This window comes from Mustela erminea, chromosome 16, assembly GCF_009829155.1.
Source record: "Mustela erminea isolate mMusErm1 chromosome 16, mMusErm1.Pri, whole genome shotgun sequence".
In the NCBI taxonomy this organism is placed as follows: Eukaryota; Metazoa; Chordata; class Mammalia; order Carnivora; family Mustelidae; genus Mustela; species Mustela erminea.
The window spans coordinates 56,145,699-56,171,046 of NC_045629.1; the positions used below are offsets into that span (position 1 = coordinate 56,145,699).

At 42.0% G+C, this 25,348-nt stretch overlaps 1 protein-coding gene and 1 long non-coding RNA gene across 4 annotated transcripts in view; one reads left to right on the forward strand and one right to left on the reverse strand.

The window, feature by feature from the left end:
• Positions 1 to 918: 918 nt before the first annotated feature.
• LOC116575371 lies at positions 919 to 19,885 on the reverse strand. Of its 3 annotated transcripts, none has more exons than XR_004279740.1 (5): positions 19,621 to 19,885; positions 10,592 to 10,898; positions 7,339 to 7,517; positions 3,768 to 6,058; positions 919 to 1,866 (listed from the first exon to the last, which is right to left on the reverse strand). It is a non-coding gene; the product is annotated as an uncharacterized LOC116575371 (long non-coding RNA). The 3 variants fall into 3 exon arrangements; XR_004279741.1 differs by lacking the exon at positions 919 to 1,866 and adding an exon at positions 19,317 to 19,391 and having other exon boundaries at positions 3,553 to 6,058; XR_004279739.1 differs by lacking the exon at positions 919 to 1,866 and having other exon boundaries at positions 3,553 to 6,058.
• Positions 19,886 to 20,333: 448 nt separating this feature from the next.
• Positions 20,334 to 25,348, forward strand: part of TRHR (thyrotropin releasing hormone receptor) — a 39,717-nt gene continuing 34,702 nt past the window's right edge. The window contains exons 1-6 of the mRNA XM_032316882.1: positions 20,334 to 20,437; positions 21,368 to 21,500; positions 21,738 to 21,871; positions 23,196 to 23,457; positions 23,591 to 23,793; positions 24,334 to 25,206. Of these exons, the coding sequence (XP_032172773.1) occupies positions 24,418 to 25,206 (789 nt within the window). The 5' untranslated portion in view covers positions 20,334 to 20,437; positions 21,368 to 21,500; positions 21,738 to 21,871; ... (1 more) ...; positions 23,591 to 23,793; positions 24,334 to 24,417. The remainder of the gene's footprint in view (positions 20,438 to 21,367; positions 21,501 to 21,737; positions 21,872 to 23,195; positions 23,458 to 23,590; positions 23,794 to 24,333; positions 25,207 to 25,348) is intronic.

The following is a 25,348-nucleotide window of genomic DNA, read 5'->3' on the forward strand; positions in this document are numbered from 1 at the left end:
AAAAATTTATTTATTTATTTATTTATTTATTTATTTATTTATTTTAGAGAGATAGATAAAGTGTGGGAGAGTGGGGGGTGGGGGGAGGGTCAGAGGGAGAAGGAGAATCTTAAGCAGACTCTGCACTGAGGGCAACCATGTTTATTTTCTCAAGGAGCATTACAAATGCTTTGAGGGAAGAGATCCTGGGTCATGGGTCAAGCAAGGCTATCCTAGAGAACATTGTGTTTATTCTCTGCCTTTAATTTAGGAAAGGGGCCTGACCTTTCTATGCATTCATTTCCTTATAAGCTTCATCTATGATCTGCTGTTGAAAACCTTAATCCCAAATCATTTCCAGATTTCAGATAAGCTTAGTCTTTAATAACTTCTCTTCACAAATAGGACATCAGGACTTTTAACATTTCAGGCACATACCAGGGTCAACAAAAATAGCTTCTGTCTCTATCTCAGTGCCTACTATTTTGAATATTTGTGTTAATAATGTGTTTCTCCGGTGCTCCAAACCAAAAGATTGTCGTCTTCAAAGAAATGTTGCCAAAACCTTTTCATAGGTCGTCTTCAAAGAAATGTTGCCAAATCATCACTATTTACTCCATTAGAAAACTGAAGAATTGTTTTCCATGTAATTCAGTAAATATGTGGGTATATATATATTTTTAAGATTTTATTTGTTTATATGAGAGAGAGAAAATGAGAAAGCACGCATGAGAGCAGGGAAGGTCAGAGGGAGAAGGAGACTCCCCACTGAGTGGGGAGTCTGATGTGGTACTTGATCCTGGCACTCCAGGATTATGATCTGAGCTGAAGTCAGTTGCTTAAGCAACTGAGCCACCCAGATGCCCAAATGTGGGTATAATTGAGGATATCTCCACCAGCTACACTGTGGTCAGGTGAGACCATGGTGACCATTTAACACAACACCCTCCACACACACACCTTCAAGTCCTGTCCCCCTGTCCCTGCTCTCCCATCCTCTCCTTAGTCTCTCCCAAATTCTGCAGTGTGAGTCACCTTTCACCCACAGGGGAGATGATTAGTAATGTACTGCTGGGTACAATCATTAAAAGTGCTGCTATTTATACGACGCGTACTGAAACGAAGCCCATCATATCTCACGTGGCTTTTTTAGTTGCCAAGCTTCTCCTTTAACACTCTCAACAACATGGTACCTGCTACTCAGTGTTCTTCATTGGAGAAACAAAAGTGTCTTAAAGAAAGTAATGAGATCTTCTCATTTTCTTCTACCTTGTGTATTTAATCATTAAGGGCAGATGGGGATGGCATTTAAGGAGTGAGCAGTGGCTGCAGGGAAGCGTACATGGCCATTAGCCACAGTGACCCATGATTCAGCTGAGTCCCACCACGACCCAGGTTATCCTGATCTTCATAGTCCAGTTCCTGTACCTGCAGAAGCATCATCCCAGAATCAGAAGATCATGGAGCTATACAGGCCTAGAGTTGGGTCCTCCAAACAAACGTGACTCAGGCTGTCCATTTTCACCTGTTTAAATTTCCTATTGGTGTGCTTCAGAGATTCAAGTTCAGCAGTGTACCCTGGGCTTTGTCTTATGGACGGTTCATGTTCTTCCTCACGTTCATTTCCACATTTCTCTGCCACATTCCAGACTGCTTTATCTTGTTTGATTCTCCTAATTAATGTAGCTTTTCTTTTACTCTCTTACTAATATGGAGAAACATTTCTTTATTTTCTTTAAGTTCTTTGCATTCTGGAGGTTAGAATTCATATCCCATTAATGCACCCTCTCTTAAGTAACAAGCATAATCAGTTACTGAGTTCTGATTCCTCTTCATGGGTTTTCGTCACATCTTCTCTCTCCCTTTTTTAATCCCTCTGTCACAGTCCTAACGAAAACAATAAAAACCCCCGTTTACAGAGGCGCCTGGGTGGCTCAGTGGGTTAAAGCCCCTGCCTTTGGCTCAGGTCATGGTCCCAGAGTCCTGGGATCGGGCTCTCTGCTCAGCAGGGATCCTGCTTTCTCTTCTCTCTCTGCCTGCTTCTCTGCCTACTTGTGATCTCCGTCTGTCAAATAAATAAATAAAGTCTAAAAAACAAAATAAAAACAAAAAAACAAAACAAAAAAAACCCAGTTTACAGAAGGACTATTCTGGGTCAGGCACTTGGCCTACATTTTCTCTAAATCCTTGCCATTAATGAAGGGAAGTTACTGTCTCTATGTGTCTCTTCTCTATTTCACTCATTATGATCTGATATAAACATATTTGCTTTATTTATATGTCTATTGTTCGCCTCAACTAACCAGAATGTAAGCTCTATGATGACAGGGATATTTGCTTTGTTCATTGCTACATCACCAGTACCTAGAACTGGTACCAGGTTGACAAGAAGCCATCATTTTAACTTAGAACATTGCACAGTGTCTGACATTTATGTATCACCCAATAAATATTTGTTGAATTAATTAACAAATCAAGACTGACATACAAGACTCCTTTTCTACTTCTGTCTGCTTATATTCTATTTTGGACTTTTCAGTACAAATTGGCCCATTCTGCATTTATTTATTTATTTATTCACTTACTTACTTATTGAAAGAGAGAGAGAATAGGGAGGTGCAGAGGAAAGGGAGAGAGAGAATCTTAAGTAGGCTCCACGCCCAGTGTAGAGCCTGATTCGGGGCTTGATCTCACAACCCTGAGATCATGACCTGAGCCAAAATCAAGGTTTGGATGCTTACCCAACTAAGCCACCCATGCACCTCAAGGTCTATGTATTAGAGCTTCTGCAATAGTGGCAGCTGGTTAAGTGGTCTCTGCAGGGTTTTTATCTTTGCATCTTATGTTAGAGCTTCAAGTCCAGTCATTAGGCAGTCATTCCCAGGGAGGGAAGATAGGGATACAGTAGGGGAAAGCAAGAAAAAGTTGGAATCCATGAATATGATCTAGAATCCACGAGGAAAGACCGAAACCTGTGTCATTTCCTATTGCATCTGACCTTGATGGTGTAGGTATCTGCAGAAAACAGGGCCTTTCTTCATGGAGTTAAATACACACAAGTGGCCCAGGATTCAGAGATACTGAAGTAGGATCCAGAGGAAGGCGGAGTGCGTTCAGGCCTGACAGCTACCTCACATGAATGATTCAGATGCGTAAATTACAAAGTGGCCCTCTGTGTTGCCGACAAGGCTGTCCCTTATGGCCCACCCCATCTAGAAACATACAGAAAAGGGAATTCTAAGAAATGTAGTACAGTCTAGCAACATTGATATATTACAAAGCTGCTTCTCATCTCTTCCAATTAATTACTCATGATAGTTTTGAGTGGCATTTCCTATTTTGCCAGGGGTTAACAACCCACCCTAATAAAGACTAGAAGCTGTTCTTGTTCTTTTTTTTTTTTTTTTAAGATTTTATTTATTTATTTATTTGACAGAGAAAGAGAGATCACAAGTAGGCAGGAAGCAGGCAGAGAGAGGGGGAAGCAGGCTCCCTGCTGAGCAGAGAGCCCGATGCACACCTGGATCCCAGGACCTTGAGATCATGACTGAGCCAAAGGCAGAGGCTTAACCCACTGAGCCACCCAGGCGCCCTCCCTTCCCAATTTTTTAAAGGTTTCCTGGAAATCTTGAAGAGCAACTTCCACTTGCATCTCAGAGCTTCAGGAGGAACTGAAAATTATAGACCAGAGCCGTTTACATTGCTCAGGAAGAAATTAGGATTTGGAAGGAAATAACAACATCTGCCACAATTTCTAAGAAACACTCCCCCCCACAAGTCATACTTACCTAGATGAGATATTGCTTCCTTCCCTAGGAATGAGAAGAGTATTGAATATGAGGTGGGCTTTAAAACAATTAATTTTGTGGCAGGAGAGTTTATTGAGCATTGTCCACAAATGCTTTTGAAGCTCTGCATTTATAATATGGGTCTTACAGAGAAAGTTCTGCAAACTTTTAAGCTGAAGCAGTGGAGATAATTCAGAAACACCAATTTTGCCATCAAAGACATGAAATGTGAATTACTGTAAAAGTTGTGCAGAGTGTTAGGAGACCTCGTAGGACACTGGGTGCTCATCAGAGGGCCATGATCGTCAGAGGAGTGGGAGGCTGATGCAGACAGAAGTGTGGGTGGGGCCCAGGCTGCACTTTGACATCTCCATGAAACCAACATGGTGTGGAAACTGCAAGGGTCCATCAGAGGGGTTCATTAGTTTACTGGAGGGCCTTTTCTCAGTTGTGGGGAGGAGGGGGCCCTGAGAAGAAAAACTTGATCAGGATCCAGAGGTCCTGCAGAAGTGGAAGAAGCAATGCAGAATTTACTCTGGATGCAGAATTAATGTCTGTTTTATATCATAGCATGTGAGTTGGAGCTACCCACAATCCCTTGCAGGTATCATTTTAAATAGTACAATCAGGTTCTTCATTTACCTGATTGTACTATTGTCCAAACACTTTCCTGTCTTCATCATTAAGGGTGCTATTCCAGGCAAACAAACTGTCTTTGTTTGTACTGCCTTCCCCCTTAGCTTTAAAAAAAAAGAAGTTGGTTTGTCAAAATTTGCTTGTCATTAGCCATGTTGATTTTATATAAAAAATATGACCACGCTCTAATGAGACTAACACCTTACGAATACAGCGGCATTTACGCGTCCTAGTGAATGCCCATTACTTCAGAGAGTCACGGAGGGGGAGAGCACAGTTACGGATGCTGCTAGAGTTGACCACACTTTGGGAGTCCCCATTCTAGAATTCAACAGACAGTGTGGCATTTCGGGGGTGAGGGGGCACTCTCATGTATGCTTCTTGTTTTCCATCCTGCTTGGATCAAGGAGACCCAAGGAATGGGTCTGTTCAAATGGGAGGCGGCACAGAGGCCCAGAGCATATGGTTAAGAGCATGGGCTCCAAGGACAGGGTGCCCAAGTTCAAATCCTAGCCTTGTTCCCCATGACCTGGGCCACCCCCGGTGAGTTTCTTACCTGCAAAGTGGGGATACTAAAAATAGTTCTGCACCAAAGGGTCTGGGGCAGACCTGAGGCTGCAGGTCAGGTTCAAGTTATTTTACCTGTGAGGATCAAGTCCCTGGGAACAACCAGAAGAGGAGTGAACAAAGAAGTATGAACATTAAACTTCTATTTTTTCCTCAACCAAATATTCTTAAGCAATTAAGTTAAATATGAACAACCATGTACCTGCTTTTAAAAAAAAATGGAAAATTTCTTGTAATTAATGTCTTAAATCATTTAAAAATAACAGATTCTCAATAATATAAAGAAAGAGCAGAACAAGGTGTTTCTAAATTAGCATTCCTGATTGGAAGACAAATTGAAAGTTGTTGAGAAACAAGAGGGCAGTCTCTAGTTCCTCATTTAGCTTGCCTCCAGGAGTGTGGAGTCTGAGCTCTAAGCTCTGGAATGGTTTTACGGCCGCCCCTCAGTTATCTAGGTACCTGGAGTTGAGTCAGCCTGACAAGTCAAATTTAGTTTGAGGGAACAAATTGAAAAGTAGAACCAGTTACTGGTTAGTTTTAAAGACTTTCAATTGCTTAATTACAGTCTTTACTGAATTTATTGAATCTATCTTTATTCCTCATTAACAACTGAGTGGTTATCACCACACACAGAAACAGGACCGCCATCTGTGTAGTTAGAAGACCCTAGTGCAGATGGATCCACTGGGCTCCATGACTCAGAGAACAGGACAGCAGAGCAATCCAGCATCCTAGCCAGCACTGAGTGGGTCTTGCCGTGAAACTGTTCATATGCTCTAGAAATCTTCATGTGCATTTGGGGTTCACGTGAATATTTAAGTTCAGGCGTGTGGATGACTATGGAAACAATAGTTTTAGCCAAAAGTGTGTTTCTTTTTTCCCCCATAGACCCAGATTTGAAGAAGTCACAGGGGTCCTTGATTGTGTGTTTGAGTGCTTTGCAACTCATGGCCACAGGTAGAATATTCTATTTCTTGGCCATGGCTGTTTCCTTCATTCATCTTCAAAAGGATACATTTGTTTTCAGGCAGTGTGTCCCTATTTATGCAACATGCATGCTCTGGTTGTCAGCATTGTACAAGCAGTACCTGAAAGTAATTGGTACAATGAGCTTGAATCAGATGGAGAGGAAACCTTTACTAATGCACAAAACAGAATTCTTTCAAATCGAGATGAAAGACTATTTTCAGAGTACACATTTGTAATGGATTTCAACAATCACTCTTCCTCTTTTCCTATTATTTGCTCCCCCCCACCCCATTTCAAAATGTTAATCTGATGCTTCGATAAATTTCCTTTAAAAACATTTTAAGATGCTCTTATGAACTCACTGTAAGCAGTTCAAAGGAAAATCTCTAGGACTCCTGTAAGTTTCAGGAGATGTGAAGAACACTGTTGTGCCTGGCATGATATTATATTTTGACCATCAGAACACCAGCAGGAATGTCAGTAGGAGGTAGCAGACATATATGAGTGTTATATGGGTGTCTAAAAAGATAAAGCATAGTTTTCCAAAATTAGTTTTGCTGGACTTGGGCATGAAATAAACACACACACACACACACACACACACACACACACACACACACGGGGCAGGGATCAGGGAGAAGAGGGAATTCCATGGTCAAATACATTGGGGAAATGCTATATACTCTAGCCCTTCATAGAGACATCCAATACACTTACTATCTTAAACGGTATGAAATGCTCTGTAGAGAAGAAATCTGTTTAACCTAGAATTTGTCTACATGTTTGAATCACAGAATCCTTCTCATTTGGGATTAGCAGGACTTGAGTTTTCGGAAAACACTTTGGGAACCATTCTCTTAATAATCACCAGTTAAGGCCTGTATTAATGATTAGCCAAGGCATTCATTTTTAAATTCATTTTCATTTAAACAACCCATTAAGTAATTAAATGCATTTCATTTTAAACAATTCTCCTGGAAATATTTTTCCTGTGAGCTAAATATGTTATCTCTACAACGGTCATTTGTGTTGTTTGAATCTCTATACATTTAGAACATCGGGATATTGAAGTTTTTTCTGTAGAAGCCCGGAAGTAAGGCCTTATTTAAATCAAGAGATAATTTCTTTTCAAACCTGCATACAGTTTGGCAATGGTCGTGGCCTTCTCCACTCCAGCTAATAATTACGGTAGTTTCTACATGCCTCCCATGTGCCCATTGGGGAGTGAAATAATATTTCCCAGGAAGCAGACAGGTAGGTAAGATCAGCCCCAGTCCAGGAAGAAGAAAATGGAGGGTATCAGATGCTGAGGAACTTCACTAGAAAGAGCAAGGAGAAAGCCCAAAGCCAGGTCCGTTCGGCCTCCAGAGCACTCAGCCTCCCTCCACTGTGAGCTTACCTGCCTGCCTGTGAGCTGCTCCCTTAAACTAAACACCGCCGCCTGAGCACACCTCTGTCGTCACCATGGTCACACCACTTGTTGATTCATTCCCTTCTTTACCAGTCTGTGGAGTCTGCCATGTTGCCTCTTAGTGACAGCGTCTCTCATCTCAAAATATCCAGAATTTACCACAGGACCTTGGCAAATTACAAATATAATAATATAATAACAAATATAATAATAGTTAACACTGAGTACGTAGTTACTTTGTGGCAGGACTTGATTTAGAGGCTTTAAATGTATTAACTCATTTTCTCAAGCACTATTATGATCTTTGTGTTATAGATGAGAAGCCTGAGGCTCAGAGAGGGGAAGCAATGTATCCAAGGCAACACAGCTGATAACAGGAAGGGGCCCAGGTCTGAGCACAGGAGGGACAGACGAACTCCCTGATGAATAGTAAATGAATAAGAAACAAGCTATAGCATCTTTTGAATTCTTTTTCTGGGCTAGGCACCATTCTAAAGACTTTATATGAATTATGGCTTTTATTCCTTACAATTCTGTGTTTCTTTGAGAAGGTGGGTAATTCTTAGACCCCTATTTTTTTTATTTATTTTTATTTTTTATTTTTTTTACAGAGAAGGAAACTGAGCAGAGAGAGCTTAAATAACTTATTCCAAGCCACAAAGCCTAGTAAGTGATGAGATGGGAATTAGAACTGACTCCAGAGCCAAGGTTTTATGAATGAATAATTAAGTTTTTAAACGCCGCACTAATTACAACGTAAGTCAATAGAGAATCACACACCTAAAAATTTTTCATTTTTAAGAAGCAATAAAAAGTGTTGTCAGTGGCCTCCATTATGAAATTCTCCAAAATGACGCCTGGCTTTCCCCAAGCGAGAGAGTATTTTAGCCCAGCATTCTTTCTTATAGCTTGTGTGTTTACAACAAAATTAATTAAGATTCTGATAGGGACTCTCTTAGGAGAAGGATTTGAAATCTTTGAAACCGATTATTGAAAAAGAAAACAAATCGTCAGGAGGATAGCCTCTAGATATTTCCAAAATTCATCTGCATAAACATTCCTGTACTATTCTATATACTTTACGCTCCCCCTCTAAAACAAATATTCCTCAGCTCTAAGCTTCCCTAAAGGAGCAGGAACCAGTAAAATGAGGAGAGAAAACAACAAATGTCATAAGAAAAACTTTGTATTTTCATATACAACTGTGGGAGGGCAGTTGTCGGCTGCCTGACAGCTGTGTAATGTTCAGCAAAAATTTGTCTCTCTGGGTTTATGAAGTATAACAAAACAGGCATCATAAGATGTGAAAACGATGAAACCAGTCCTGAAATCACCGTGTCAACATTTAGAAAGTGCAGCGGGAGGGAAGTAAAAATGATAAAATTAAGGGAGACAGAAGGTGCCGGCTCGCCTCACACAAGCAGCCTTTTCCAGCGGGAAACAGTCTTCGTAAGTGGGCTGGAGGGGGCCGGGAGGTGGTGGCCAGGGGCAGGCGCCCAGGGCAGGTGGACGAAAGGAGTCCTCTACTACTTTGGCAACTGCTAAAGAAAGGCAGGATGGTCCTATTCTCTTTCTACATCACCTGGTTCTTAGGTGACATCAGATCTGGATACTTCGGTCCAGTCCCAATGATGACAGAGTTGCTCCCACAGTGTCCTGAGCCCACCTGCGAGGTGATAATGATTCCTACTGGTGAGCATTTCTTCTGCTAAAAGCACACTTTATCTGTCCTCTTACTGACTTTTGTTGTTATTTATTTATTTATTTGGCTTAACCAATCTTTATTGTCTCATGGTTCTGCTGGCCACAAGGATGAAATCAAGGTGTTGGCAGGTTGGTTTCTTCTGGTTTGTTTCTTTCCTTTATGGAAACCTTAAAGAGCTCCGTGAGTAGGTACCTATCACCAGCTTTGCTGTACACATGGGTAAACCAGATCATGGAGAAATTAATTGTCCAAGGTAAAACAGGTAAAAAGTAAGAGACTAAAATTCAAAGTGAGACCATCTTTCCCAAGATTCTGTCTTCTTAACATGCGAGGCCGGAATTCAGCCAACAGCAGCCTGCTGGCCAGACAGGCCCCTCTGCCCATTACTTCAGTGACCCATGAGCTAAGAAGAGTTCTTGCATTTTTAAATGTCTGGGTAAAAAAAAAAAAAAAAAAAAAAAAAAAAAAAATCTAAAGAAGAATAGTACGTTTGAAAATCATGAGAGACTCAAATGTCATTGCTCGTCACCGAAGTTGGTTGGAACACAGGCTCAGTGTTCATTTCTCCAACATCTATACCTGCTTCTGTTAAAATGGCAGAGCTGAGCAGTGACAGCAGGCATGGTGTGGACTGCAAAGCCAAATACATTTCTTCTCTGGCCCAGTACAGAAAAGGAAAAAGTCTCCCACTCAAAAACAGAACAAACAACAACAACGAACGTTTGAAGAAGGTTCCTGGTGCCCGGTCTATGCAATGCTGAGCACGGGCTAAGAAGGATTCTCCAGCTTTCTTGTTCCCAAGGGATGATCAGCTCCACAGCTGTCCTGGCTGGCCTTCCGGTCCACCTACCCCACAACTCTTCATGCTCAGATTGTTGCCATGTGTGTGAATGTGACAACACAGCGCCAAGTTTCTGACCTACCGCCAGCAGGCTAGCTTATTGTGTCTCAGAATGGGCGGATGAAAGTACAAGCCTAGCCCACCAGCAACACGGGTTGAGGGTTTTCTACTAAATGGAACTAGACACAAAACCAAGTGTCCAGAGTACAGTTATTGTGACTTTAAAAAATATTGGGGCCAGTGTTCAGATGAGTAGGGAAAGAAACATTTATGATCTCTTTTTAAGCAGAATCAGACCTAGAAATATAAAGAACAGACTAGTGGTTGCCAAAGAGCAGGGTTGAGGGGAGATGGGTGAAATGGGTGAGGCCGAGTGGGAGCTACAGGCTTCTGGTTCTGGGGTGAGCAAGTCCCAGGGATGGAAAGTCCCGCACGGGGAATAGAGTTGATGGTACTGTCGTAGCTGCACGGTGACAGGGGACAGCTTTGCTTGTGGTGAGCCCAGCATAACCTGTAGAATTGCTGAATTACTGTGTTGTATGCCTGACACGCTAGTGACGTTGTGTGTCGACTGTACACAAATAAAATCATAAAATAAGATAAAGCCTTTTTTAAACTAGAATGTTCCCATCAAAGAATAGGTTAAACTGTTGCCCATCACTCAGCTGCCTTCACTGGGGGTCAGCAGTTCTCACCTGAGCCCAGGAGAACGCTGGCTGGTGCTGGCTCTGGCCGAAGATAGCTCCGTGCAGAAAGCAGCAGTCAGAGAGGAAGTAGCAAAGGTCATCGGGAAAGTAGTGCTTCGGCCTCCCTGATCGCTGGATTTCAAATATTTTAATAAATAAAAACCACATTGAATTTAAACATGAGTTGGATAAAAATTTCACCTGAATACTTCATGCTTGGCTCTTCTTTCTCAGGAATCGCTATGGCAACAGCCAGGAGAGGGGTCTGGCATTTCCTTCACCACAGTTACAAGAGTCACCGATAAAGGAGATGAACCTACAACATAACAACCATAAAATATGCATCATTAGACCAGCAGAGCTCTGGTCGACTTTCTCTGGCATTAATATGCATTCCTTAAGAACAAAAAACAGGAAGGTAGATAACATTATTATCTCCAAAGAGGCCATCTCACCCTCTCCCTACTCCAGGGGACTTATCTGCATATGTACAGTGGGTTTAAAGGTCCCCTGAGAGCCTGATTCTGTGACATCATGTGGGTTTTTCTGCTCTGTTCCCTTATGCAACTCTCGGCCTCCGCAGACGCTCTAAGCCAATGGCATTAAGTCTATGATGCAGAAGAGCTTTGGGCCTTTTCCACCCTGGAGGGAAACCAACACAGGAGAGCCAAACAGAGCAGCATGTCTGCTGCCAGAAACAGGCAATGCAGTGTTAGAGATGGGCTGAAATTCCAGAGGCACCACCTGAGGGTTCCACTTCCCCGGCTCGGTTCAGAAGGCAGCTTTGTTCAACTTCAGGGAGGAAGCTGAACTACTTCCATTTGGGCTCCTTTGAGATGATGGGGGTAAGGGAGATGTGATAGCGGGACTCTGAGCCGCCTGAACTGGAAGCATCTCTTGGTTCTCACGTAGCCTAGGATACTTAGCCTAGTATACTCTCAAAATCAGACTTTTAAAACTAGAACATGTCAGTTATTTCCACACCTTTAATTTTTCTTAATTTCATTATTTATTTATTTATTTATTTATTTGAGAGAGAGAGAGAGAGAGTGAGCAGGAGGGAGAGGGAGAGAGAATCCGAAGCAGACTCCCCACTGAGCATGGAGCCCGACTTGGGGCTTGATCCCACCACCTCGAGATCATGATCTGAGCCGAAACCGGGAGTCAGAGGCTTAACTGACTGAACCACCCAGGTGTCCCCCCAAAACCCTTATTTTATTGACCAGGAAATTGAGGCTCAGAGAGCTGAAGCAAATTGCTGAAGGTCATCCAGCTGATTTATGGGATACTCAAATCCTTTAAGGGACACTCCAGGCTTTCATTTCCACAGCACAAACCACCTTTTAAAAAGACTGATTCTTTTTAAAAATGGTGCTGGATGACTACACGGTACACTGAGCTCTTGGTTGCCAAAAACTCATGTTCCTTGTTGAAACATGTTGTAAAAAGCATGTGTCTAGAATGAGGAGAAAACACTCTCATGGCTTGTTGTGCCCCAGAGAGGTGGTGAACACTTGCCATCATCTAACCGACATAAGCAAGAAGACTTTAAAGTTGCTGCGGGCAGCATCTCCCTTGAAAGGAGGACAATCAGTCAGCAGAAAGTGTTTTGCTCTCTGAAGTACGCTCAGCCCTTAGGTAAGCCAATTCAACCAGGATTTATCAGGGACAGACATAATATTGTAGAAGCTGCACTAGTACTCAGTTACACATACTCAGCAGAGCCGGGAGAATGCTGCTATCTTGGCAAGGTGTGGCATTCTGTCAATGATTAGGATGTTGTAGAAAAATATAAAATGTTTATCCCCAAAGACATTCTCATGATGGTGAGGCAGATGAAACCACCCTTTGTTCTAGAGACATGCTCCAGCCTTCATGCCTCTGCTTTATGACACACCTTCTCCCCGCAGCCTGAAACCCCCTCCTCTTTCTACTCTCAAGAATCAGGACAGAGATTAGTTCCTCCTGGAGCCTAGGTCGGGTTGGTGACCACTCTTATGTACAACTGAAGAGCTCACTGCATTTCTTCACATTCTCTCGTTGAACTTACAAGGTAATATTGTAGCTCATACCTTATGTTGGTTTGTCTCTCCCGTTGGACTGTAAGCTGCTTGAGAACAAGGGACCTTGTTCTACTTATCTTTGCTCCCCACGGTGCTTGGAATAGGTTGGTGCACAGTACACATTCATTTTCTGAAATACTGTTTTGCAAATGATACCAACTGAATTTTTTTAGGACCTTCACATTCTACTAGTTCACCATTTTCTCTCTCTGAAAGCACGCCCTTGAAGACTTGGATATCTTATTTGTTTGCATACGCTTTCGTTCCTCTTTCATTCTTAAGTTGATTAAACCATCCAGCTAAAACTCAGAAGACACAGGAGCATTAGAGTGACTTTCAAGCCAGTAGAAGCTCTGCAAAGGCAGAATGCTTCCCTAGGGATCCTGGGAGGGGGCAGCTACACATGTCTTTGTCATAATGGCTTCAAAACCACAGTCAGACGTACATTTTCTATTATACTCATGTACCTCATAGCTTCTAGAGCCAGACTTCCAGGTCCACACTCCAGGCTCTGAAATATATCAACTCTGTCCTTCTAAAGTTGGTTAGCCCCTTGGTTACCTCATCTGCAAAATGGAGTTGATAATAAGATCTGATAGGACATATGCAAATTAACTGAGTAGACATCAGATTCTCACTATCATATATATAGTGTTCTCTGTTAGTGTCAGCCATGATGTTATTACCTATATGAATAAGAAGTTTATGAAATAATACCCATATTATCTGCAACCTAAAAATTTTTTTTCATGAAACTTTAAACTGATTTCACAACCAAATATTGGTCTCAACTGCAGTTTGAAAATAAAAATGCTTAGCAATTTCATTTTCCTTTTAGAAATTCTTTGCTGGAGTTTGGTAAACTCCAATTGCTTTTAAAAAAAATCCCTTGAGGGCGCCTGGGTGGCTCAGTGGGTTAAAACCTCTCCCTTCAGCTCAGGTCATGATCTCAAGGTCCTGAGATCGAGCCCCATATCTGGCTCCCTGCTCGGTGGGGAGTCTGCTTCTCCCTTTCCCTCTGCCTGCCAATCCCCCTGCTTGTATAGGTATGCTCTCTTTCTATGAAACAAATAAATAAAATATTTAAATTATAAATAAAAAAATAAATAAAAATAATAAAAATCTCTTGAGAACAGGCAGAAGAACCATAAGGCTTCTGTCAGAAGGAGTCATAAGAATGGACACTCTAGCCTCCTTGACTTGTTTCAAAAATTTGTTCAGCACAAAAACCCTACACTATCCATTCCTTTCATCATTAAATAGAATTGAGTCCTGTGTTTTCTCTGGCATTACTATGCAATATAGATAAGCATTCAGCTTCATAGCTGGCCCTGCCTCTTCTTGAAACCAATAAGTGTTAGCAGGGTACAACTTCAGAAACACATGCCTCAAAAACCAGTGGAATTAGAAGACAATATTTTTCTTATACTTTAAGGATGGATCTGTTAATGTTTACTCAGTACACTCTTTGTGTGGACATAGTTCTAATAATTTTAATTCATATTATTTCATGTAATCCTTACAAAGAACACAGGACCCTATGAGAAAGCTACTATTGTTATCCCTACTTGGCAAAGGAAAACATCGAGATGCAGAAAAGTTCAAGGATTTGCCAAAGTCATACAGGGAACAAGTGAGCTCAGACCAAAGACGAGTCGGACTGAGGAGAGAATCCTGGGCTTAGCAGGATGCCTTTGCTATAGGGCTCCATGTTCAAGGGCGAGGCAGTCAGGCCCTGTGTGTTACAGAGTAGCATTCACTGTGGGACATCCTCAGAGAGAGACCCGGTACCTGCTGTTCTCCAACTGAGAATATTCTAGACTCCCGACCTTCTGTATTCCCCAGGTTTTGGGCCAGGGGCTTTTTTTTTTTTTTTTTTTTTTTTTTTTAATCTCCCCTTCTCCTGGCCCTAAGTCCTCTGTTGATCTTCTTGGTCTTTGAAATTGCTCCATACCTTTTCACATGGAATTAGTCTCTCCTAACACTGTACATCTTTAAAAATGTGTACACACGTCAATTATAGCAGCTAACAGATTGCAATATAATTAGCAGTTTATGGAAGTCACCCTGCCAGGCTGGGCGCTGCTCTGTGCCTTTCCTATTTACATTCCTATCTATAGTGTCTGGCACAGAGCCTGCCCAACAGGCGGCACATACTAAGTACGCACTTAACAAGCGTGAATGGAGAACAGGCAGGAAAGTTCGAGAAAAAAATATAATAAAATATTTCAGAAACATCTTGCCTTAGGAGAGACTATGATGACGATTTCACAAACTAAAAATTCATTCCACATTAGTGCCTCTTTTTTTGTTTGTTTGTTTTGTTTTTTAATCATTTACAATAGTAGCATGGCCTTTCATTCTCAAAGATGCTATACTTCTGATTTTGGCAGATCTCTCTTAACTCCTTCAAACGAACCTCCATTCCTATTCTATCCTATCCTATTCTATTCTATTCATATCTGTTCTAACTCCACCATGGCTTGGAGTCATGGAACTGTCACAAAACTTTTTCTCATGGAGACGTGATCCCTCCTGCACCTCAGTGCCGGGATGGTCTTGTCAGTGACACCAAATATCCCATTGCAACTAACAACGTGATAATTAAGTGACCCAATCATTAAATAATAATTATTATATACAACTTCAATAATCTGTACTCTTCTTTCTGTCTTAGAATACTCTTTAAGCCAACAATTCCTAACAATGAAAACAAATTACTTTTCCAAAGTTTTCTATATCACGATCCTAATTTCAAAAGCATCAGTAAGAATTTCAATTCCCCAAATTCCCTAAATTGCTTTGAACATAATTATGATGAATGAGCAAATGTTTGCATTTTTGTTGATAAGTTAATACAATTACTGAGGCACAACAACATTCAATGTTATATCTTACATTAACTCGGTTTTAAAGAATAAAAATGATATGGCACTAGGATCTCCACAGAGACATAACTTAGTCAAACCCCTAAACATCTCCATTGAATGCGGCAAGATACCCTTTATCACTTAGATATTTCAGAGGCACTATGTGGTGTTTTTGTCAAGTTTAATAATACTAGTTTTATATTCCACAAAAACGTTGTGTTTACTGAGTAATAAATACACTAATCTTTTACGCTGTGCTGAGGACTGAACTGAATGTTTGATGTAGTATGTCATTTCCTCAATCACCTCTATTCTATGAATTACATTTTAAGTAAATAATTTGAGGAAATTGGGGCGCTTGGTGACTCAGTGGGTTAAAACCTCTGCCTTTGGCTCAGGTAATGATCTCAGGGTCCTGGGATCAAGCCCCACATCGGGCTCTCTGCTCAGCGGAGAGCCTGTTTCTTCTTCTCTGTCTGCCTGCTTCTCTGCCTACTTGTGATCACTGTCTGTCAAATAAATAAATAAAATCTTTAAAGAAAAATAATTTGAGGAAATTAACTCACTCATGTATACACCCATTTGTGTTCCACACAAACTGCCTTCTCCCAGAGCTCTATATGTTCTGTCTGCTGCACACGAGAGCCTAAAACAGAGTTCACCCTTAACGCGGATGGTTACCCTCTGCTTTGAAGTTTTTACATCCAGCCATTACGTCGATTTGTATGAAAACAAAATATTATTAGCTTTGTATGAAAATGGTGCAATCATTTTTGGAAAACATTTTAGCAATTTCTTAAAAAATAGAAACATATACTAAATTTATGTCTCAACAATTTCACTCTTGGGGAATTTGTTTATGCTTATCCAAGAGAAATGACAAAATATGTCCACAAATATTGTATTTGCATAGATATTAGTAAAAGCTTTATTCATAATAACCAAAGCCCAAAGACAATCAAATTATCCACAAATAGGTGAATGTATAAACAAAATATATCTCCATTTATCCTTAGAATGAAATAGGATGCATCAATAAAAGGGAACAAACTACTGATTCATGCAACAAATGGATATTTATTTTAAAAATTATGCTGATTAAAGAAGCTAGACACAAAAGAGTATATGTTGTATAATCCCACTTGCATGAAATTCTTCAAATGATAATATAATCTTGACATAGAAAGCTAAAGGACATTGACCTGAATGCAGAATTGTTCAGGGGATACAGATTTGGTTGGGAGAAAACAGGGAACATTTTAAGATGATGGAAGTTTTCTGTATCTTAATTGTAGTGGTATTTGTTTAAATTCATAAAACTGTATACTTAAAGTGATCTCCAGTTTATATGAATTGTACCTCAATAAAATTGATTTTTTAAAAATGATATATACACATCTGGGAAGCATTATTTTGTGTCTGCATTTGTGTGTGTGACATCGTAAGGCGATAAGAACAGTTTTACTGAAGGTAAAACAGTAAGTTGATAGATTTAGTAGGCAAAAGAAAATTTTATTGGGATGTTCCTATACAACTATTCATGTAAGGATATGTATTTGGAATTGAGATTCCTAGCATCCAGAAAGAAAGAATAAAACATGACTAGCTACAGTTGGAATTTTATAATAACTTAATTGAAGTACATTTTTGAATTATGCAAATGTTTAAAAGTAAGCTTAGTGTTTCATAAAACTTGCAATAAATCAAGATTAAACACAGGCTCAGATGTTAGATGTTTTGATTAAAAATCTTATTCTTAAGCCTTTCGTTTAGGTCATGCTTCCAAGTGACACTTTGGGGAACCTCATAAAGGGTGTTCATTCTTCTTAGACATACTTCACCTGACCAGATTACAAATGGTACAGACTATGTGTTTGTGTTTATACTTTTCATCTTTAGATATTTTCAGGTTGAGTTCTACTGCTTTGTTTTTAAATCTAAGGTCCTATTTTCTACCCAAATTTGGACATTAGGTGATATAAAAGTTTATATGATAGGGAAACAAAAAGGAAAGGCAGTTTATGCCCAAAAGACCCATTACCATTCCAACCTGCTTTGCCATAAAGGGCACAAAGATTTCATGTTTTTTCCAATTAGCACAAACACAACTTCATAAAACCATTACATAAAGTATTTCCTTTTGTTGATCAACAGCCAACAATTTTCTCTAGCTACTATTTAAATTACAGCAGAAATGAATTTGACATTTTCTGGAGTTTGCCAAATGCCTTCTCCTATGCAAGGCTCCAGGCTGAGCCTCATACCTGTGTATAGGAACCCAGAGAATCCTCACTGCAGTACTTAGGATAACTCAGCACCAAATCCTGTTTTGACTTTGTTTCCTGTTCCCAGAACTCAGACCTTATATCTCAGTTCCAGTGACCAAGCCTTTGCCTTGGTTTTGTGTCTGAATCTTAACTTGATAGACTTTACTAGGTTCAGCAACTCTAAACCTAGAAACCCACAGAACTGTACAGTTTCACTCAGGAACCCAAGTCCTGAGCCAGTGTCCTGTTGCCAAAATGTTCTGATGCCATCACCTTTCTGAATCATTGCACATTCTTTTCCTCCAGTTTATCTCATCCTCCCACTGCCTGGACCACCAAGGACCGCCAATCCTTCATCCCTAGAGACCAACGTCCATTGGTCTAGCTCAGTGATTCTTGACCATTATTGCACCAACCAAGCTTAGGCTTTGTTCCCTGACTGATTAAATAAGAATATCTGGGAAAGAGACCTAAGTCTCTCATTTTTAAAAACCCAGGAGGATTCTGAAATTCAGACAGGGAAGAGAAGGCTGAGAATGGATTGAGGCAAGGGAGAATGCCAAACTTAAGGGGCTCCAAGAAAACAGGAATCGATTAATTCAAGATTAATCTACTAAATCAATTATTTAATTTTTATCTATAAATAACTTATTTATAAATAATTATATTTACTTATTTAATGTATTAAATTAACTTAATCTGAAAAACCAAAAGGAGGAGTGAGTGGGTGGTGGCTCAGTTGCTTAAGCATCCAACTCTTGATTTAGGCTCAGGTCATGATCACGGGGTCATGAGATGGAGCCCCTGTCTACTCCAACCTCTGCAGAGTCTTCTTGTCCTTCTCCCTCTGCTCTTCCCCCTGCTTGCACTCTCTCTCTCACTCTCAAATAATGAACAAATAAATAAAATCTTTTTAAAAAGGAAATGCAAAGTAATCCATAATAAGCAAAATATCAAAATTTTAAAATTTAAAAAAAGGCTCAGTACTCAGAGCCTGAGATGGAGGGGAAACGTTTGTAATACTGACAGTGTCTTTATTTAAAATTTTGATATGTTATTCACCATCGACTTATTGGCATTTATACTAATTTAAAAAATAGTCCATGAAAACATTGATTCTATTAATTACTGAGGTTTTGGGTGCTCCTTGAAGTGTTGCCTTCTGCTCACGCTGGTCTGGGTCCTACAAACCACTGACCTAATCACATGCTCTGCATCATCTCTGACCCCAGGGCCAGCTGAATGTAGTGAGCACAGATATTCCCTTTCCCAACAATTTCACACCTGCCAAGCAAAGCTCCAGTTATAACAATATAAGACAGAGAAACATACATATAACATATATGTTGTATGTCATATACATTATACAATTGAAGAACAAGTCAATTGTTTTTGTCCAAAGTCCCAGTCTCTTTCCCAAACCTGAGCCCGATTTTAGGAATATACCTATACGCAAAATATGTAGGAGGACAAAGCTAGTATGTACATTTTTAAAATTCTGTCTAGGTGACTCTGATCTGTCTTTGCTCCCTACCTCCCACAGTAGCTCCATGGAGCTAGGTCAGTGCTGCTCCAGGTGTGGGCCACGGACCAACAGCCTCAGCATCACCTGGAAGTTTATAAGAAATGTTTATAAGAAATGCTCAGGTCCTATCCTTGAACTACTTAAGCAGAAGTTCGGGGATGGAACCAGGAATCTAGATTTTAATAAGCTCTCCAGGAGACACAGATGCATGCTAAAGTTTGAGAAAGACTGACTGTATAAAGAATCATCCATCTACTCATGGATTCGTGACAACCCGTGGACAGTCACCTCCTCCCCAGATAACTGAGCTCACCTCCAGAGATAACGGTGGGACTTGCCCTAATTCCTCCCGCATAGAGGCTGGCAGGCCCGGCAGACGTGATATCACATCGGCCAGCGTGTCCCAGGAACGGAGAGTCACCAAGCGAATGGTTTCCCGGAGTACCCAGGAAAGGGAAAGCCAGATTCGGAGAGTAAGCTGTGACTGGAAATGCCGGGGGTCAGAAGCAGAAGTGCCAAATTTTTCCTCAAGTTCAAGGAGCAGGTCTGAGTCCAGACCAAAGAGACCGTGCATGCTAGAAGTCTAAGGACATTCTTACAAAGGAGTCTGGGAAGTCTCGTGCTTGTTTCTATTGACCCTAGCCAAGTGGCCCATGAGAGAGAAGGCCTGACCAATGGCATCAGGTCAGAGAAAACAGGCTGGGACTGAAATGGCTGTGAGCAATGCGCGTGGGTTTGCCATCTACACGGCTGTACTCAGGACTCCGCAGTCTTTTCCAAACAGACATCACTGGACTGTTTTCAAACTGCTCTCTAGTCAGAAGTACTCAAAAGATATAGAAACTGTGGCTGGTTATAACGTAAGGTGCTATTATGAGAAAAAAAATCAAAATGTAAGGTTTAATTGAACCCCATTATTGTGCAGTTCTTTACCACAGAGAACATTTATTTGATATGATCAGATTGAGGTGTACAACTAAAAAGCCTAGTTTATGAAATCACAGCTACTTTGAAAATGTAATTTTGCAGAGAGCATGGAGTGGACTGAAAACAGACAGAACCACAATGAATAGTCAAGTCCGGGATGGTGAATTCAGAAGTTTGGACTCTCCTGAGTTGGAAACAACAAGGTCAGGGGCGGGGGGTGGGGGTGGGATGGGGAAGAATGGTCTGAGAACAGTGGAGAGGGCTCCTTTCTAGAAAGCCTGCCTGTGGGCATCAGTGGCTGTCTCGTGACCAGCTCTAACTCCTCATGGCCAGAGCCAGATCATAAAATTGCCGGCTCCCTCCTCCGTCTGCCATTTCACACAGCTGGGCTTTATATGCCCTGTCAACTCCAGGCAGAATATCTTGCCTTCTTCCACCTATCAAAAAGTATCTTTTCGGGCACCTGGGTGGCTCAGTGGGTTAAGCCGCTGCCTTCGGCTCAGGTCATGATCTCAGGGTCCTGGGATCGAGTCCCGCATCAGGCTCTCTGCCGAGCAGAGAGCCTGCTTCTCTCTCTCTCTCTCTCTCTGCCTGCCTCTCCATCTACTTGTGATTTCTCTCTGTCAAATAAATAAATAAAATCTTAAAAAAAAAAAAAAGTATCTTTTCTTTTCTTCAGGAATGTCCTCCTGGGTCCCTTAGCCCACAGCCCCCACCACCAACAGATGCCTTTCCCTTCATACCTGAACCCTTTCAACATAAGCTGTTAGTGCATTTCTCCCTGTTACTGTTTCTGTCTGCTTCTTTCAACAGACCATGACCTACTCGAGATAAAAACACAATTTCACATACTAGGTGCCTGGAACATAGTTGAAATGTAACAATTACATGCTTTAAAAACAAAGGGAGCCTGGCTGGCTCAGCCGGGTAAGGTTAGCATCTGCCTTTGGCTCAGGTCATGATCCCAGGGTTCTCGGATCGAGTCCCACATCAGGCTCCCTGCCCAGCAGAGAGCCTCCTTCTTCCTCTCCCTCTGCCCCTCTGCCCCACTTGTGTTCTCTCTCTTGCTCGGTCACTCTCTCTCTCTCTCTCTCTCTCTCAGATGAATAAATAAAATCTTTAAAAATGAATAGAGATACAAAATGGAGACTCAGAAGGATGACTTCACAGAAACAGTGAGGAATGTGAGAAGATCTGGCGTGGAATTGGAATTGCCGGACTGGAGAGAACTATGACTGTTCTCTCCCTCACCTTTACCACCTCAGAGTAAGACTTGCAGTAAAGCCTTCTCAAGAGTCCTAAAAGCTAAAATCCTGGGTGGGGGGTAGGAAGATGTACTTTCAAAGTATGACTTTTCAAGAGATATTCTGGGTTGGAGGTGATGGGGTTGGGGTGGGGAAGGGAGGCAGTGTCTCTCCTGGGAAGCATTATTGTTTTAATTCCAGAATGTAAAGGGCTAACTTATCAAGAAAAGGGGTGTTCAGAGTAATTTCTGTCCTCCAGCCCAGAGAGAGAGGCAGAAGGGCATCGGCCATCCAGTGTGCTAAGCCAGTTGGGGAGGAAGCTAGAAGAACTCCAGCAGAAATCCCACTCGGGGTGACCGACACTGTCTACTGTCTCTGAGGAACTTGCACGTGGTAAGGAACCAAGACTCAGATGGTTACAGAGGCCGGTGCCGTGTGATGACCAAGTGAAGCTGGCAGGTGTGACAGACAAAAGAGAGGAAGTGGGGGGTGAGAGAAATGGAAGAGGGCACATGCCCTGCGAAGGACCCCCGCGTACTGCTACCCACAACCACAACTCAACGTCAGGTGCTTATTTCTATTCAGGAATAAAGACCCAGGATTGCCCCCATCTCTCTAATTTTTATGAGAGACAGGAATTCAGAGTTAGTAGAAAATCTCCCAATTTTTGAAAAGCAGACAACCTTCAAATTATTTTAGATCACACTTGAGCCAGCATTGTACACACCAGAGAACAAATGTCTCAGAGCTGAATCTGGGTCGTGGGCCATTCATTTGTAATAGGATGCTTTGAAAAGAGTAGATAGTCAAGGAGCCCTCGGGGATTCAGAGGGCGGAATCACTCAGTGCGATCCAGAATTCACCTTCATCTTGTTGGTACCTAGCCTTGCACGGGGTTTTGATATCCCCATGATTTTAGGTACTCAAACTCTACACTTCCATCCGCGTCTAGAAGGAAGAACGTCTGAACTTCTTAAAACAGAGAATCAAACTATTCACCATACAGAGAATTTGGTTCAGGGCTGTTTTTTGGCATCAGTTCATAAAATAAAAGTAGAAAAACATTACCATTCATTTGTTTGGTGCCTATGGAAGGGAGACAGGCTTTCTGAGCCTCTATAAAACGGTAAGGATTTGCCCATGAGCTACTTTAGAGTAATAAAAATCAAGCTGATTTTTAAAAACCTTTTTCTAAGATTTAAGATTTTTAAATAATAAACTTTTAAATATTTTCTAAAAAAAGAAGCATCTGTGACGTTTCCCTTCAGATATGTGGTACCAGAGCGGCCCTGGCCTAGATTTCCCTGGGAAGTTTTCACCTAAAGATAAATACACACAAAACATTGCTGGGTTGGACCCGTGGCTCGTATACCAGACGTAGGGGAAGAGGGGAGAGGCATCCAGAACAGGTAGAGAGATTCTAGTAAGTGATGCAGAGCCAGAATTAAAAAACAAACTGAACAGATAACATGTAGACTTAAGTCAGTATTCCTAGCTCAAAGCGTTTTTAGAAATACAATTTTATAAGCCTCAGAAGAATGCAGCTGAAATGGTTTAAAAATCAATTTTAACTCATTTTCCATTCATATACCACGAGAGGAAGGAGCCGGTGTCTGTGGCTCCCGGAGAAATGGGTTTAAGGGTTTCCATAGTAGAGGAAGAAGTTGATTTCTTTCCATAGTAGAGGAAGAAGTTGATTCCTGTATTTATTTTTCAGACAGATATTTCAAGCTTCAAGGGCCGTGTCTGGACTGAAAAGGATTTGCTTTCCCCAAAGTCCTATCACACAGGGTGTGTAAATACTTATTTCAGGGCTGCTCAGGTCCTGGAGTTCCTGTAGGACTTCGACTAGAAGCAAGTGCCGTCCCCCACTGCTCTGGGGGATCCCTGCTTAGAATTGCAAACTTCCAGACTGAGGACGGTGTCTTCAGCACACTTAAAAGGAAATCCTTCAAAGCGAGAAGATCATGAATGAATCCGTGAGAAGGGACGGGCAGTTGTCAGTGGGGAGGGGGGAGGGGGGACGGGCGGGGGGCGGTGATGGAGGGAGAGAGGGAGGGAGAGAAGGAGAGAGCGAGTGTGCTCATTAGGGGACGCTTTGTGATTTGACAGCCTCGCCGCGCGGCTCCCGCGCGGCTCCCCTCCAGGCTGCGGCTGTGCGGTCCCCCAGCACTTGCAAAGGGTTCCGAGGAGCTGCGGGGCTAAGTGGTCTCCCCGTCCACAAGGTAGACGAGACCCTCCTGCGGGATTGGAAACTTGCACTTATTGCTGCTTCATCCACCCGGGAAAAAGCAGGCAGCGCCACAGAAGAAAAGGTAAGAGAAGAAATTGGTTTCTATGGGGAAGGTAGGGCAGGGGGCAGAGGGCAAGGGGGGCTCAAAGACTTGTGGTTTCGTAGCCCGGTGATCCCACCCTCTGAGAGCAAAGGAGGCAAACGTTAAATTCCTACCAAGCTTCATCATTGAGCGTCTCTGCTCCCTCTACCCCCCTCCCCATCCCTTTTTCTTCTTTCCCCTTTTCCCAAGCATCTGAGAGGTTTCTGTATTTATTTTTCAGCTAGCAGATATCACTTAGTTTTTCCTACTGGGCACCCTCTCAAAGTAGGGAGCTTCCTCTGTTTCTTTTCCGCGTTTTTCACCATTAAGAGGAAACAGGTGCCTCTTATTAAGCTGGTCAAAAACGGTACCTCGAGCCTACAGTAGAGGTTCAATAAGGAGTTTTCAGAAGTACACGTGAGCCCAGGTACTGGAGGAACACGGGAGGTGAAAGCAGAGGAAGAGAGAGCTGCCCATCCGGGACTGGCTCCCTTTGAAACTGGGAGGCTGTGAATGAATCTGGGCTGTAACTCTTCACAGGGGGAGAAAGCACAGAGATAAAGGCAGGCCACCGGGAAGAGGATGTTTTGAGAAGTGCTTCTGAGAAACATCAAGCCGGTGAAGATGGAAAACGAGACAGTGAGTGAACTGAACCAAACACAGCTTCAGCCAAGAGCGGTGGTGGCCCTCGAGTACCAAGTGGTCACCATCTTACTTGTGCTCGTGATCTGTGGTCTGGGCATCGTGGGCAACATCATGGTGGTGCTGGTGGTCATGAGGACCAAGCACATGAGGACCCCCACAAACTGCTACCTGGTGAGTCTGGCAGTGGCCGATCTCATGGTCTTGGTGGCTGCCGGCCTCCCCAACATCACGGACAGTCTCTATGGCTCCTGGGTCTACGGCTATGTTGGCTGCCTCTGCATCACTTATCTCCAGTATTTGGGCATTAATGCATCCTCTTGTTCCATCACAGCCTTTACCATCGAGAGGTATATAGCCATCTGTCACCCCATCAAAGCCCAGTTTCTCTGCACATTTTCCAGAGCCAAAAAGATCATCATCTTCGTCTGGGCTTTCACATCCATTTACTGTATGCTCTGGTTCTTCTTGCTGGATCTCAATATTAGCACCTACAAAAATGCTATCGTGGTGTCCTGTGGCTACAAGATCTCCAGGAATTACTACTCACCTATTTACCTAATGGACTTCGGTGTCTTTTATGTTGTGCCGATGATACTGGCCACCGTCCTCTATGGATTCATAGCTAGGATCCTCTTCTTAAATCCTCTTCCTTCAGATCCTAAAGAAAACTCTATGACATGGAAAAATGACTCAACCCATCAGAACAAGAATTTAAATGCAAAGACCTCCAATAGATGTTTCAACAGCACAGTATCTTCAAGGAAGCAGGTAAGCAAATCTGAGGCACCAAGTCCAGGGGAAAAATGTGGGATAGAGTTCTTTGCAGGATGGAATCAACTTTGCCCTACTGAGCTGTTGGCAAAACCAAAATACAATCATGCTCATGTTTCACAGTGTAAACTTCTGCTTT